Source organism: Sporisorium graminicola, chromosome SGRAM_12, assembly GCF_005498985.1.
Source record: "Sporisorium graminicola strain CBS 10092 chromosome SGRAM_12, whole genome shotgun sequence".
NCBI lineage: Eukaryota > Fungi > Basidiomycota > Ustilaginomycetes > Ustilaginales > Ustilaginaceae > Sporisorium > Sporisorium graminicola.
This window is the reverse complement of record NC_043722.1, coordinates 731,244-745,606: the sequence shown is the minus strand read 5'-3', so window position 1 is coordinate 745,606 and position 14,363 is coordinate 731,244. Positions and strand designations below refer to the sequence as shown.

Sequence of the window (14,363 nt, the reverse complement as noted above, 5' to 3'; positions counted from 1 at the left end):
CTAGACTCGCGTGCTTCTTTCTCGTTTAACGAAGAAAGGACAGACTCCATAACCTCGTCGTTACAGCCTCTCCCCCCTACTACCACTTCCACATTGTCTCCAAATCTCCCTTCCGGGTTGATTTCTACGTTGTCTTCTCTGACCAACAATACCACCGTCAATCTGACAGCTCCCAACAAGCTGTCTTCTAACTCGCCATCATGGTTTCCCCCACTACCCAGTGCAAGCCTCGCCTCGGCCAACAATTCTCAAGTCTCCAACAAGCTCCCCAAAAGTCACTCGAACAGTGTCAAAACACCCTTTTTGAACGGTGTCCACCACCCGACCAACGATAACGTGTCTGCTTCAAGCAACACTATTTTGAATTTTAACAACAAACAACAATCTACTGCCGCTGGTCCCGCGACTGCTGCCGCTGCCCCCATCTCTCTGCGAGCTCACCTAGAAGCCGCCATCTCGAACCCTTCATCTTCGTCTGCGCAAGCCAATCTGCTGACTCACCTTCAGTCTACCCTGGCCGCCATCCGTCCCCCGCCTCGAGCCGTCGCTACCCCTTCCTCTAGCCCGGCCCATCCCACCACGCCAGCCCAGCCTACGTTTGCTCGAGTGCCTAGCATTACCCCTACTGCTGTCGCCTCTGCCCTCGCTGCTGCCGCTGCTGGACGTCGTCACTCTCTGTCATCTACCCGAGTTTCTGCTCCTGCTGCTACCCGCATCACGCCGGCCCAGAAGCAACGTCTAGAGCAGATCCGACACTATCAACAGCTCATCGCCCAGCTCAACGCCACGATGCCTGCTGCTGCTGATGGCTCGGTCCCGACGCTGCCCTTCGAGGCACGTCCAACGGACTTTGTCAAGACCGAGGCCGGTTTCAACGCCGCTGCCTTCGGTCTCAACCCCATGTCTGCTGACGACCCCTCGTGGATCGGACACGGATTCCAGGCCCAGGCCGTCGAGGACTTCCTCTCTTCTCCAGAGTGGACCGACCCCTCGCCTGCGCTTACCGACTCGATGTCTTTCGAGATTGACTCGTGCGGACCTAGCCCGCTGCTGCCCCTGGACAGCTACGAGGACGATCTCGGAGTGCCCGGCATTGCCGGCGCTCCTCTCTTCCCCCCTCAGGATGGCTACGCCTCGTCCAACGTGAGCCCGCTCGATCTCGCTCACAACGACTTCGGCGCCAACACGGTCGGTGACTTTGGTGCTCCCGAAATGGGCTCCGACTTCACCCTCTTCCCTGAGTCCAAGGCTGCCAAGCTCCCTGTCGAGATGGCGTTCAGCAAGCTCAACAAGGCGGCTGCAGGTGCTGGTGCCTCCACCGAGGACCCTGCGATGACCCTGCTTCGTGCCCTCAGCAGCGCTGCGCTTTCCAACTCGTCAAGCACCGCCAGTGTTGCCGTGAGCCACAGTGCCACCTCGGCCGCTGCGGCTTCGACTCCGGCGCTGACTGCCTCGCCGCTGGCCTTCACTTCGATGGCCGTTCCGCTGGCACCGGCTCCCACTCCTGCCCCTGCTCTTGCCTCAACGGCATCGGCACCGGCACTTGCCCCCGCTCCCTCGACCTCCGCCTCGAGCCCGCCCACTCTGGACCGAAGGAGCTCGTCGTCGTCGTCCTGCACCAAGGCTACGACCGCCGAGTCCCGAGGCACCAAGCGACGACTCGAATCGAGCGACCTCCTGCCTCTGGATGCTCCAATCCAGAAGCGTAACTACTACACGGTCTCGGCCACCTCGCGACGCGACACCGCAGAAGTGGACGAGTTTGCTGCTGAGGAGGAGGCCATCCGACGCGAGAAGGACCCTCGTGTTGCCAAGCGTCTCTCGAACACGCTGGCTGCACGACGTTCGCGACACCGAAAGGCTGAAGAGCTACGTCTGCTGCACGAAAAGATTGAAGCTCTCACGAACGAGGTCGAATCGTGGAAGCGACGATGCGAACTTGCCGAGAAGGAGAGGGACGATGCGCGAGCGCTGCTCGCCTGAATCTGCTCGATCCCTTGAACTCTGTATACCCTTCTCGTCTCTGAAGCTTGTACTTGTATCGCTCGTCCGCGCTATGGCTCCAGCGAACACCCCCAAAAGGTCTCTTGCTCTTCTTTCGGTGCTTCGTTGATTCTCTTCTCGTCGTTGCTCTCTGTTGACCAGAACCAGAACCAGAACTAGAACCAGAACGCCCTTCCGTTTGTTTCCTAATTACGTCCCGCTGCTATCCTACCTATGCTCCGATTCCGCTCCCTCGATCCTCATATATATAAAACCACCACAAAAAATCTTAGTAGTCGTTGCCGTTCGAGCTCTCTGTTTGTGATCATCATTTTTCGTTTTGATTTCAAACTTTTGTATGGTGCCGTTTGAGTCGCAAAGGGTGTGTTGAGGCTGGTGGTGTGTTTGGTTGAGGTGTTGGCGAGAGGAGGTCGAGGATGCAGGGGCACGCAGGCAGGGGCACGCTTTTGGAGAGGATTTTCAGGATTGGGAGCTGCTTAGTAATGAGGATGAAATTTGTCCGACAGGAAGTCGGTGGAAATCGCGAGGAGATTTCCTCCACAACGGAGATTTTTGGGGTTTGACGTTGTAATCGACTTTCACCGCTCCTCCTTTCCCACAACCAGCACCTCTACACCTCTGCGCAATACTCTACAAGATGTTGTTCCAACAGAGCTTGGGCCTGCTTCGCATGGCGTCTGCCCGTAGCACGTTCCTCTCTTCACCTGCGCGAACGCAGCTTTCGCCGGCGTATGGGGTCATCTCGCGGCTGCTGAGCACTGAGGCACGCGCGAAGATCGACGGCGCTGTCAAGGAGAACCCGCTGGTCGTGTTTATGAAGGGCACCCCGGACATGCCCATGTGCGGCTTCAGCCGTGCTGTCATCCAGGTCATGCAGGTCCAGGGCGTCAAGCCGGAGCTCCTCAAGACGTTCAACTGCCTCGAGGACCAGGAGCTGAGGGAGGGCATCAAGGAGTACTCCGACTGGCCCACTATCCCTCAGGTTTACGTCGACGGCGAGTTTGTCGGCGGCTGCGATATCGTTATTAACAGTAAGTTATCCTTCGTGCTCTTTCTCGCACAGGTTCTCGCCAACAATGAGAATCAGAATGAAAATCAGAGTGGACCGTTGACCGCTGACTTTGGCTATATTGTCGCCTACAGTGCACCAGTCCGGAGAGCTTGAAGAACTCCTTCTCAAGCACAATCTCCTTCTGCCGCTCGAGGAGAACAAGGCTGTTCCTTAAGGAGGACCGTTCAGTGGCGGAAAAGAAGTTCATTTGTAGAAAAGGCATCTCTCACCGAGAGGCGACATCCCGAAAACGAAGATTTTCAATACAATATGAGACTGTGACAAAGGTAGACTCGTACCTTGCCAAGACGGCTCCGTCTCAAGTGAGTTTGGGATGGGCGTATCTGATATTTCGTTGAAGAATTTGCTTTCAGCAGAAGACTGTCTCAGGCTCGCTGCGTCAATGTTGAACAAGACAGTCCGGTCACGAGATCAAATTTTGTGGACACCCTGTTACGATCTCTGTGCTAAGAAGATGGCATTGCTTGCGATCGAAGTATGCCTGCTGGCACTCTACATCTCAATCCCAGTCTGAGCCAAGGCGACCGTCATCTCGGCATCCAAGTACGACGCCACCGCCACGTTTTCGGGCAAACCCTTGCGTCTCCTCGTCTTGACCACGAAGTCCTTGGCCAACCCCAGCGGCGGCGCGGGCTCGAGCGGTCTCAGCTTGATCGATGCATCCGTCGGGTCACCGGGAACAATGCTCCAGTGGCTGAACATCATGAGCGCAAATGCTTGGCCCTGCGTAGCGATACGCAGATCCGTCTCGAAGCCGTTGGCGTCGATGACGGGGATGTACGCCTGCACGGTGAACAGCGTTGATCCGGGCTTGGGCGTGTCCTTGACCACGTGCCCGCGGCGTTTGGCGAGGATCGTGTAGACGGCCGCAATGCCCGAGGCGGGGGTCTGCACCTCTACTTCGTAGATCGGCTCCATGAGGCGCGGAGTGGCCATGAGGAAGGCCGCGTAGCAAGCGCGTCGCGCGGTAGGGATGATCTGCCCGCCTCCCCTGTGGATCGGCTCGGCGGCGAGCTCGGCATCGAGAATGCGGAATTTGACGTTGCGGATCGGTTCATCTGCCAGCGGACCCTCCCTGCACCCCCACTGGAACCCCTGTGCGATGCTCTCCTTGACGGCGTACAGCAGCTTCTTGTCCACCTCGGAGGGCAGCGTGTCGTCGACCAAGATGTTCGCCCCGCGCTCATCCGGCCCGAATGCCCACACGCTTCGACTTGCCAGCAGATCCCACCCGTACTTTTCCTGCAACAGTTTGCCCAATTGCTTGGGTGGCATCTTAATATCCAACACCCCAGCCTCGATGTCCTCCGCGACCCCCTTCTCCAGCGGCTCGCAAATGATCGTCAACTTGTTCTTCTTGTTCGGCGTCGATGCGTAACACTTAACCGCCGACGTTTCCACCACCGTCTCGCAGAAGCGCACCACGGGATCGCTCACGCGGATCTCGATCTCGGAGAACAGAACACGCAGGTCGTGCAGCACGCAGTCGAGGTACAACTCGCCCGTGCCCATGATGACGTGCTCGCCCGACTCTTCCACCTTGGTCACGGCCAGTGGGTAGCTTTTGTTGATGCGGCGCAGACCTTCGAGCATCTTAGGCAGCTCGGAAGGGTTAAGTGGTTCGACCGACACTTTGAGCACCGACTGTGTCATGTGTTCGAGCGGGGCGAAGATGTGCAAGTCCTCGGTGGGGAGGTTGGCATCGACGATGGTGCCTGTTTTGGAGAGGGACGCATCGATACCTGAGAGCAGCACCCAGTTCCCCGCTGGTACGCCCTCGGTGGGGACGACGTAGCGCGTCTCGTTGATGCCGACATCTTCAATAGTGGCTAGCGCCATGTCTTCCTCGTCGTCTTGCGAAAAGCCTTCACCGAGCACTTTGACGCGCATCCCTGGACGCGCAGTGCCAGACATGACACGACCAAACGCGCGGAACTCTTGCGCGTCGATCGTCTGGTACAGCTTGGTCACCTGGACCACGAGCGGCGCCTCCGCATCGCACGCCACCATGCCCTCGTGAATCACCCCCTCCTGCGGACCTGTGTAACATCTCCGCAACCGCTGCGCTGCAGCCTCCTTCGGCGAAGGCACGTTGTCCACCACCAGATCGACTAACCCTTGCGACGGCCCAAAGAACTGGTTCAAGACGATCCTGAGCAGGGGGCGCACATCCACCTTGTATACGGCCGGCTTGAGATGTATGCCCAAACTCGCCAGCGTCCTCTTGAGCGAGTCGGTGTCGGAAGACAGGACGGCCGAGTAGATCTTGTACAGCGGTTCGAGGATGAAATGCACGAACGACCTCTTGCTCTCTGCGTCTGGTGCTTTTCGGGAGAAATTGCGCGACTCGGGGTTGTAGTAGATGTTGCCCCACAGACGCTGAGCAAAGGCATCAACGTCAATACCGGCACCATACGTCTCTGCGTACAGCTTGGCAAAGCTGCGAAGGGTAAAACAGTAGCCCATCTGCGTGGACGCGAAAGCCACATTGCCGCGTTCAGGGCCGAGCTGCAGTGCCGGGTTGGCGTCAAAGGACGCAATGCAATTGTTGACCTCTTGAATCGCGTGTCGGATCTTGTAGTATGCTTCGTTAGGTGGCAGGCGCAGCTCGAGCACGAGACGGTCTAGCTTGTTGAGCACCAGCACGATGGGGAGCTGCTGACGCATGCAGTGACGGACGATGTGGACTGTGTTGCACATGACGCCTTCGACGACGTCGACGACGAGCACGACTCCGTCGGCCAGACGACATGCTGCGGCGACCTCGTCCTGGAAGTTGGTGTGTCCTGGCGTGTCGATGAGGTTGAGAAGGTACGACTTGCGCTTTGTGCCTTCCAAGACGAGCGAGAGCGGTGCGGACTTGACCGAGATACCTCGGTCTCTTTCCAAGAGGTGCGCGTCGGTGTAGCGCATATGCGTGTCCATGTCCACCTCGTGCTTGTGCGTTTCGTAGACCAGTGTATCTAACAAGCTTGTCTTGCCGTGATGCAAGTGCCCCACCACTGCTACGTTCCTTACCATATCTGGGAAACCCATGAGGCTGGATAGAAAACTTCTGTCAAATCGTGTTTCTGGCAGGCCGTGCTCTTGTACGGCGAAGCGACGGATCTTGACCGGTTCGACGATGGGCACGGAAAGGGGTTGTGCGTCTTCCTCCTGCACCATGGTCTCGACATCTTCGCCATAGACTTCGGAGGCAGATGGGTAGTACTGTTTGTCCTCATGCAGCACAACGGCGTTGGACACAGATTCGTCGACGCGTATCAAGGCACGCTGTGGAATTATATTGCCCTCATCGTCGAGCTCCATATTTGCGAGACGCTCTTCGTCCTCGCCATCGTCGTAACCTTCGAGTGGTGCGGGTTGCTCTAGCGGTGGTGGCGCGTCTTCTTCAGGTTGCTGCGCGTACTCATCTTCTGAGCCGAGCTCAGAGTCAGAAAGCGGACCTATGTAGTTTCCAAACTCGTCGTAGTCGTCCATCGTGGCCTCGTCCGGGGGGGGGGGGGGGGTAAGGGTATAGACAGAGGCCGTGGAGAATGTGGTCAGCGTCAGAGATGGTCGAGAAGAACAAGGCGAAGCTGTTGCCTCTCGCTCCAGCACAAAAAACTCCCGACTGCCGAAAAACATTAATTGAAGGAAGACGAAATCGAACACTGCTGAGCTCGGAAAATATTCTGAGAGGAGGGTGACGTCTTGGCTATGGCACGGATCTGCCAATGGAGAGAGACAGCCAGACCCTGCAGAACCACTGGATCGGACCAGCCGAATGAGGCACGCACACTCCTCCACCAAGTCCATCGACCGACCGCATATACTCGCTCCAATCACTCACACATAATCACCATCTCATCTACTCGCAGGTTCCGAAAACCTGCTCAGCTCCAGCCGCTGATCAACTAACGTGATTCTCTGTTCTTGTTGCATTTGACAGCCATCTTCCAAACAGGGACTTGAGCCGCTGGTCGAATCAAGGATTGCTGCTCCAATTCAACGCACCTTGTCCCCCTCGACTTTGGAATGCCATCGCTCTGATCTGGCCAGCTTACCGATTTATTCGCTTCTGACACCTCCAGAATGCCGTCGATATCGTCGCAACCATCGGCAGAGCCAAGCAGCAGCTCTCAATCCACGTTGTTTTCCACACCAACCGGAAGCAACGTGCGCATACAGACGCCTGAAGCGCCCGCCAGTCTCGACGATCTGCTCAAATCGCCCCATAATCCTGCGCTACAAATCCAACAACCGAGCTCGACACTTCGAGGCGCCTCGCCTGAAGATCAACGGCGGCGGAATGGCTTCCATCTGTGGCGGACCGAATCGGAAGACGCTCGCAAGGTGAGGCTGCGTCGAGCCATTGAAGCAGCAGAGGCACGAGCCAATGCTCCCCCGAGTCTGACTCAGCGTATCGGCTCCAAAGTAGGAGCTTCCGTCGACTGGATGGCTTCGCGCGGCTTCTTGAGCCTTTACAGGCGCAATCCCATTCGCCTTGCTGATGACGCGGAAGCGATACCTCAGGAGGCCTTGACGACGCGCGAGCCCAGACTCACCCGTCTCGGCCTCATTATCTTGACGCTCAGTCTTGCGGGCGCTCAGCTCGCATGGACGCTCGAGCTTGCCTATGGTACGCCATACCTTCTTTCGCTCGGGCTCAGCGAGGAGAGCACTAGCCTGGTGTGGCTCGCTGGACCGCTCAGTGGTCTGATTGCGCAACCCGTCGTCGGCTCGCTCTCGGATCATTCGACCTCTTTGTTCCGACGTCGTAAATACATGATCATCTCGGCCTCGCTTTTGACCTTCTCTACCATCATGCTGGCCTACTCGGTCCCCATCTCGACTGCGCTCGTCGACCTCTTAGGAGGCGGTCTTGCCGATTGGGATCCGCACCGCCACGAGCTTGTTCATTCCACTACGCAGACCATTTCAGTTTTGGCCTTTTGGATCCTCGACTTTGCTCTCAACGGTCTGCAGGCCTCATCGCGTGCACTCATTCTCGACACCGCCCCATCGGAGCAGCAGACTGTTGCCAATGCGTGGCAAGGTAGGATGACGCACGCTGGCAATGTGGTCGGCTATCTGTGTGGTTGGGTCGATCTGGCCAGCTGGAGAGGACTGCAGTGGCTCGGCGGCGGTCAATTCCGCAGATTTGCTATGGTCTCGCTGTTGGCCATGATTTCGTGCGTCAGCGTTACTGTTACGTGCATATCGGAATCGCCAGTCGACCAACGCTTCTCGAATCCCGGTCAGCAGAGACAGTCGGCGTGCTTGACGGCTTGGAGCTCCGTCAAGGCCACCATCGACGATGTGTGGCACGCCATTCGCAGGCTGCCGCGGTCGGTTAGAAGGGTGTGTCTGGTGCAGCTATTCGCTTTCATGGGCTGGTTCCCTTTTCTGTTCTATAGCACCACGTATGTGTTGCAGATCGCACAGTACGAGCGTAACCTCCAGAGGCAGAGGTACAATGACGTGCTGCTTGGGGTATCTTATGCAGAGATGACGCTGGATACAGGCGAAGATCATCCGAGCTCGGATCGCGATGCAGAGCGGGGCTCGTTTGCCATGCTCATGTTTGCCATTGTGTCGCTCGTATCTGGAGCACTGCTGCCGTATCTTGCTCTGGCCGGTGAGAAGCGGGAAGAGCAACAGCCGCTTGTTCCACGGCGAGCGCAAGATGACATTAACGATCAAAGCTTGACCCCGCCATTGCAGCTCGACATTCCCGCGGACCAGGAATCGCTGCACAGCAACCGCGGGCTGGTGCACGATCCCGAACACGAGGAAAGGCTCTCTCGCACTAAACGCATTGTACGCGGTCTCAAAAAAGGTCTCACGCTACGGACATTCTGGACGCTGGCCTCGATCACATTTGCTGCGCTCATGCTGGTCGGTACAGCCTGGGCGAGCACGGTGCAACAAGCCACGGTGGTGATTGCGCTCGTCGGTGTGCCATGGAGCATTGCTGCTTGGGCGCCGTTTGCGATGGTGGGCGAGTTTGTGCGCGAAGCTGAAGATGGCGCGTCGCCGTTTGAGTTCGAAGGGGATCACTGGAGTCCCGCACGGACGAGGGCGAGGGCGCAGGAGCGGTGGTTGCGGAAACAGCGGCGCGAGAGTCGGCTGGGCGGATCAGAGGATCCGGAGGAGCGGGATGGGAGTCCGAATGGCCGTGGGTTCAAGTATCTTAATGGATCGCCTGGCCGCAGTCAGAGTGGAGAGCAGAGCGCAAGGGATCGGATACGCGCGTCGCTCGTTGAGTGTGCGCCGCTGCCGCATACATTAACAAACAGCACGGACGACTTGGATTCGGTTGACGAGCGGCTGGAGGAGTACCGTTCATCCTCGGACGCCGCGCATGGCAGTGGTACTGGTGGTGCTGGGACGATTCTGGGTATACACAACCTGGCGATCGTCGCGCCGCAGTTTGTGGTGGCTATCATCGCGTCGCTCATCTTCAGCGCTGTGCACTCGGCGCGTGATGGCATTCACCTGGTGTTGGGCGATGCGGTGATGGTGGGGATGGCGGAGGAAAGCGCGGTCGGCAATCCAGCAGAGGGCACGGTTTGGGTGTTGCGATTTGGTGGAGCTATGGCGCTGTGCGCTGCGCTTGCGACGAGGTATGTGCCTTTGACGCTGAGTGAGAGACGGAGACGGTATGCGGGGCGGACGGTGGGGGACGGACTGGGGGAGGACGGGGAGAGGGAGGTGTACGATCAGGAGGGGGAGGGGGAGAATGTTCTTTGAATGTACGGCCGTTTGTCAATCGCAAGTTCACATGCCTGATCACACTGCGCTCGTAGCTCAAGTGGCAGAGAGTGATGCTGAGATTGAGAGATGCATGAGGTACAAATACAATGCTGGAAAGGTGTACAGTCGAGAAAGATTAGATGCAGATAGGAGAGCGACAAGAGCGACGAGAATGAGTGACGGCGAGAGAACAGGATTACTGCTCATCTTCGAACTGGGCCAAGATGACTTCCTCCTGCCAACACTCCTGCCCCTCGCTCGTGGGGCCACAGCAGTCCTTGGAACAGACAAACACAAACGCGGTGCTCCACACCAAGCCCGATCGTGCGTCGAATGCCGCCTCGGCGCCGGCGGTGGCGGTGGCGGTGGTGGGCAGACGTCGACCGAGAGCCTGTTCGATGGCTGCTTTGCGTTTGGCTTCCTCGTCCTGTGCGGCAGTAGAGGTGGTGTTGATGTGTGCGTCGGTGTCGAGCGAGCCATCTGCGGTCTGGATCTGATCCGCCTTGAGCAGGTTAATGAGGTTCGGCATGAGTTGCGCTTCGAACACTCGTTCGCTTCCGCAGTGCGGGCAGGGGGGCACGGCTCGTGCGCTAAACGAGCGTTCACCGGCGCTGGCGTGCGCACCGCTCTTGAACTGGCTCTTTGTGACAGTCACACGCTCGCCCGCTTTGACCTTGGCGTCCTTGGGCCACAGGAGATCGTAGATCTTGCCCTTGGCATGGAATGCGATAGGTTCGCCGCCAAACTCGTATCGCACAGCTTGTCGCGGTTCCACAGAGACCCGCTTGAGGAAGCGCTCGAATGTATCGTCGATGCCGTCGAGCAGCATCTTTTCATATCCCTCCTTAGCAAAGCCTTTGAGGTCAGCATCGTCAACATCATTCTGAGCGAGCGCACCGGAGGCGGAAGCGGATTTCAGCATCGCTGCTTCCTCCTTGGAGAGCTTTTTGGACCTCGACGACGAGGAAGGCTCTGGGACCGTGTTGAGGTAGAGGGGTGGGTATCGGGTGCTCGACTCCACCCAAGCGGATTCAGCGGTGGGTTGTGCTGCAGCAAGATCGGATTTGAGGGCAAGCTCTTCGGCGAGTCGCTCGCTTTCCGACTCTTCTCCGTCTTCTGAGTCGTCGCCATCGTCTTCAGAGTCGGAGTCGGAATCGGCCTCCTTCGCTGGCAATTCTGCTGCGGTTGTAGGAGCAGAAGCAGCAAAAGGGTTATCGGATCCTCCCCCAAAGAGCATACCTCCCAGGCCAGCATTGGCGCCGCCAGCTGGAGCAGAGAAGGGGTTGATTTTCGCTCTTTCCTCTTGCTCCTGCTTAGCTTTGGCGGCTGCAGCATCGCGCTCCTTCTTGGCTTGCTCGCGGGCGAGACGCTTGGCTTTCTGCTTTTCCAGCTTGGCCGCCCAGCGGGAGTTGAATTTGAGCGTACGAATCACGCGCAGCCTGTCGTTTCGAAGAGAACAAGGCCGCGACACGAGATGGAAAGCCAGTCAGCAAAAGACGAATCCATCAGAAAGACGCGCGTTTCCAAGACATCATCAAGAGCGGAGCTATCTTGAGATCAAGGTTGTTTCGATGTAGGGGGGCATCATTGTTAAAAAGCTCGTTTGTCAAAGTTGGAATCTTTTCAGAACCCGAAGGGGCGTCAAGTGAAGAAATTGAACGTAATCCTGTGCCCCCGCTGCTGTCGACAACCTCGACTCATAGAGAAGATCTTTTTGATGGGAGAGAAGGGTGTTCGAAAGAGATACTTACGACGAAACTTCCTTGCGCTGACACGCTGGCCTTGCGCAACCCCAAACCATGAGACATCGGTCGTAGGGAGATTCGACAAGGGGCGCAAAGATCTGCACGAGAAGCTGCATCTGCTGCTTGCACGAGGAGCATTGAGCAACCTCCTGAGTCGGGTTTGACTTCATCGGAAGCCATGCGGCCCGACCACCGATACGAGAGACGAGCGGATTTGTCTCGTCATCGCCTTCGAGCGTCCCATCTGCCAGACCAAGCTGAACATCAGAGGCCTCGAACTCGGAACCAGAGTCCGAGTCGTAGCCGTCATCCGAAGGCGGACGTGGCATCTATGTATCGAAGTCAAGGAAAAGCAAAAGAAGTCTTGCCCTGTTAGTGACATCGTGCAATTGAAGAACAGCTTTTTGATAGCAAGCAAAGAGACGGGACCTGTTTCAGGAGTAGGTAGCCTAGGGTTATAAGCATAGAGATCCCACAGGCGTCTCGCACCGAAGTGGTCAACGTGCCTCCCGGTTAAATTGGGCTCTAAGACTCGTCATCTAGTTTTTTTCATCATTGTAGGGACTGGCGAGAAGAAGGAGGAAATCTGATGATATACGTACGGTGACTGTTTATGTGATCGAGTGTTCTGAAACCAAAGATGAGTCTCAGAACGGGTATATGGTTGGGGGGGATCGATGGAGGGAAGAAGGAAGTCTGGCGAGGAGGTCGCTGCTCAAGCTCAGCTCGAAGAGAGCAAAAAATTTGGCACAGACGACACCGCCAAAAAAATCGTGCACCAAGAAGAGGAAAAAGAGAAAGAAAATTAGCTGCGGGCACTTTCGAAAAAGAATAGGTAAGCTGCGATCTTACATATAAATATGAGCCTTGGCTCAGGCCCGAAAAATCGATCACCGTGGAAGAGACAACAGAGGAAAAGGCTCAAGGGTAGATGCTACTTGTCTGCACTTCGTTCGAACATGGCCTCACTGCTTCCAGCGTGCTGCCTTTGTAACGGCACTTTGCTTGATTGCCGTCGGGCTCTCCATCAAGCATTGATATCTTGGCTTGGCTTGTCATAAGACAGGAGCAGTTATGTCAAGCTGGTTCGTGTGACTCTGTCCAGAAGGCATGGCATCATGGAAAAGGCGTGGTTTTCGAAGTTGCAGCTCGACGGCTCTTCACGCGAAACGGCGGTTGAGCGGCTGGCATTGGCAGAACGAGGTTTGCCTCCAAATTCGATTTGCATTCATTCTCCACATCGGATTGGGCAGTCTGGCTCGCTTTCCCACGTTGCTCTCACACTCAAGTCGAAACTGCGCACGGAACCGCGCTCTTCGACCATCTCCTTCTCTTCCTCACTTACACACACGCACACACGCTAGCTCAGCGAAGGTCCCATACCGATACGCCTCTCCATACTCATCTTGGTCCTGTTTTCGTCGATCGACCGTTTCCGCTCCTCTTTGTCGGCGCATAGCTATCGATAGGCTCGAGATTTGCACGGCGCAGACTAATCCTCTTATCAACTAGGTCAACAACAATCAGCTACCCCACGTCGATCTCTCATACACCGTGACTCAAGATGTCGGGAGAAGGTAAGCATCCGAAAACATGATATGGACTCTTAGAAATCGAGATGGGCCAATTCTGACATCCTCCTCTTGTCTCTCTTTTTCTCGCTCTCGATCGATATCTTGGGGCAACCATGTTCGATGACCTATCCCACCTGGACACTGTGGCTTCACTCTTCTACTGCGGCACTACGAACGATCCCTGCTACGACGATACACGCGTCCGATCGCAGGCTGGCTCTTCCTTTTCTCGGTCCTGCTTTCGGCGGTCCTGCTCTTCACCATGGTCTTCTTCGTACGTAGCCTAGCCAGACCAGTTCGGGCACCTCTCGATCCGATTCACCGAAGCTCGTAGCTGACCACTCTCACCTTGCCTTGATTGCTCATGAGTCCACATTCCTATTTTTACCATGCTGCTGCCATCGCTGCTATACACGCTGTCATGCCAATCTGCGATACACTTTGCTACACAGATCATTATGTTCTCCGATCTGGAATGCGACTACATCAACCCCATCGACCTCTGCAACAAGCTCAACCAGGTGCGTTCAGACAATGTGTTGCTGTCAAACATGCCTGCAGTGGCATCGGACTGACGTTGACCTTCTCTTGTCCTTCTTCGCTTCGACAGTTTATCCTTCCCGAAATGGCAGCACACGCTACGCTTACGGTCTTTTTCCTGCTCAGCGGGCAATGGATCGCATTCCTACTCAACGCTCCTTTGGTCGCGTTCAACGTCAACAAGGTGATGAACAAAAATCACACGCTCGACGCAACAGAAATCTTCCGAACGCTTTCGGCGCACAAGAAGCAGTGTTTCATCAAGCTCGGCTTCTATCTGGTCAGCTTCTTCTACTACTTGTACAGGATGATCCTCGCTCTGATCGCCGATACCGAGTGATTTTATCTCTCTCGAGAAGAGCATGCGCGTACGCTATCCGTCGAATCGAGAGCTTCCCCGTCAGCAGCAGCACGACGAGTAGAAGCAGCAGGATTGGCTCAGGATTTCGACGTTCGCGTGGTCCTTCTCCTCTTTCGCCACAGGACAAAGATACATCTGTATATATCTCCCATCTTGCCTCTTTTGCGAGTCTACATTGTAGCACCTTTCCACAAAATTTGTCGACGTCATTTGATTTGTATCCACGATTCGCATCGACAAGAGTGATAAGGGATCCAACACTCTGATAAGCAAAAGATCGGACAGCTTGTCGGAGCGAGCAGACGGCATGGATCATTCGGTCAGTCGAT

The 14,363-nt window shown here is 56.3% G+C and overlaps 6 protein-coding genes across 6 annotated transcripts; 4 read left to right on the top strand and 2 right to left on the bottom strand.

Moving 5' to 3' along the window:
• Positions 1-200: 200 nt before the first annotated feature.
• On the top strand, positions 201-1,983 carry EX895_001814 (uncharacterized protein; the record flags this gene model as incomplete). The annotated part of the gene is made up of 2 exons (XM_029882413.1): positions 201-220; positions 288-1,983. 2 exons carry the CDS (start codon positions 201-203, stop codon positions 1,981-1,983), a joined length of 1,716 nt encoding a protein of 571 aa, XP_029741268.1.
• Positions 1,984-2,641: 658 nt separating this feature from the next.
• Positions 2,642-3,230, top strand: EX895_001813 (uncharacterized protein; the record flags this gene model as incomplete). Its single annotated transcript, XM_029882412.1, has 2 exons — positions 2,642-3,035; positions 3,148-3,230. The coding sequence occupies 2 exons, from the start codon at positions 2,642-2,644 to the stop codon at positions 3,228-3,230; spliced, it is 477 nt and encodes a 158-aa protein (XP_029741267.1).
• A 338-nt stretch (positions 3,231-3,568) lies between these two features.
• Positions 3,569-6,556, bottom strand: EX895_001812 (uncharacterized protein; the record flags this gene model as incomplete). Its single annotated transcript, XM_029882411.1, has 1 exon — positions 3,569-6,556. One exon carries the CDS (start codon positions 6,554-6,556, stop codon positions 3,569-3,571), a length of 2,988 nt encoding a protein of 995 aa, XP_029741266.1.
• Positions 6,557-7,150: 594 nt separating this feature from the next.
• Positions 7,151-9,811, top strand: EX895_001811 (uncharacterized protein; the record flags this gene model as incomplete). Its single annotated transcript, XM_029882410.1, has 1 exon — positions 7,151-9,811. One exon carries the CDS (start codon positions 7,151-7,153, stop codon positions 9,809-9,811), a length of 2,661 nt encoding a protein of 886 aa, XP_029741265.1.
• A 199-nt stretch (positions 9,812-10,010) lies between these two features.
• EX895_001810 (uncharacterized protein) lies at positions 10,011-11,888 on the bottom strand (the record flags this gene model as incomplete). The annotated part of the gene is made up of 2 exons (XM_029882409.1): positions 10,011-11,253; positions 11,566-11,888. The coding sequence occupies 2 exons, from the start codon at positions 11,886-11,888 to the stop codon at positions 10,011-10,013; spliced, it is 1,566 nt and encodes a 521-aa protein (XP_029741264.1).
• Positions 11,889-13,123: 1,235 nt separating this feature from the next.
• Positions 13,124-14,013, top strand: EX895_001809 (uncharacterized protein; the record flags this gene model as incomplete). The annotated part of the gene is made up of 4 exons (XM_029882408.1): positions 13,124-13,136; positions 13,346-13,407; positions 13,586-13,654; positions 13,744-14,013. 4 exons carry the CDS (start codon positions 13,124-13,126, stop codon positions 14,011-14,013), a joined length of 414 nt encoding a protein of 137 aa, XP_029741263.1.
• Positions 14,014-14,363: the final 350 nt, after the last annotated feature.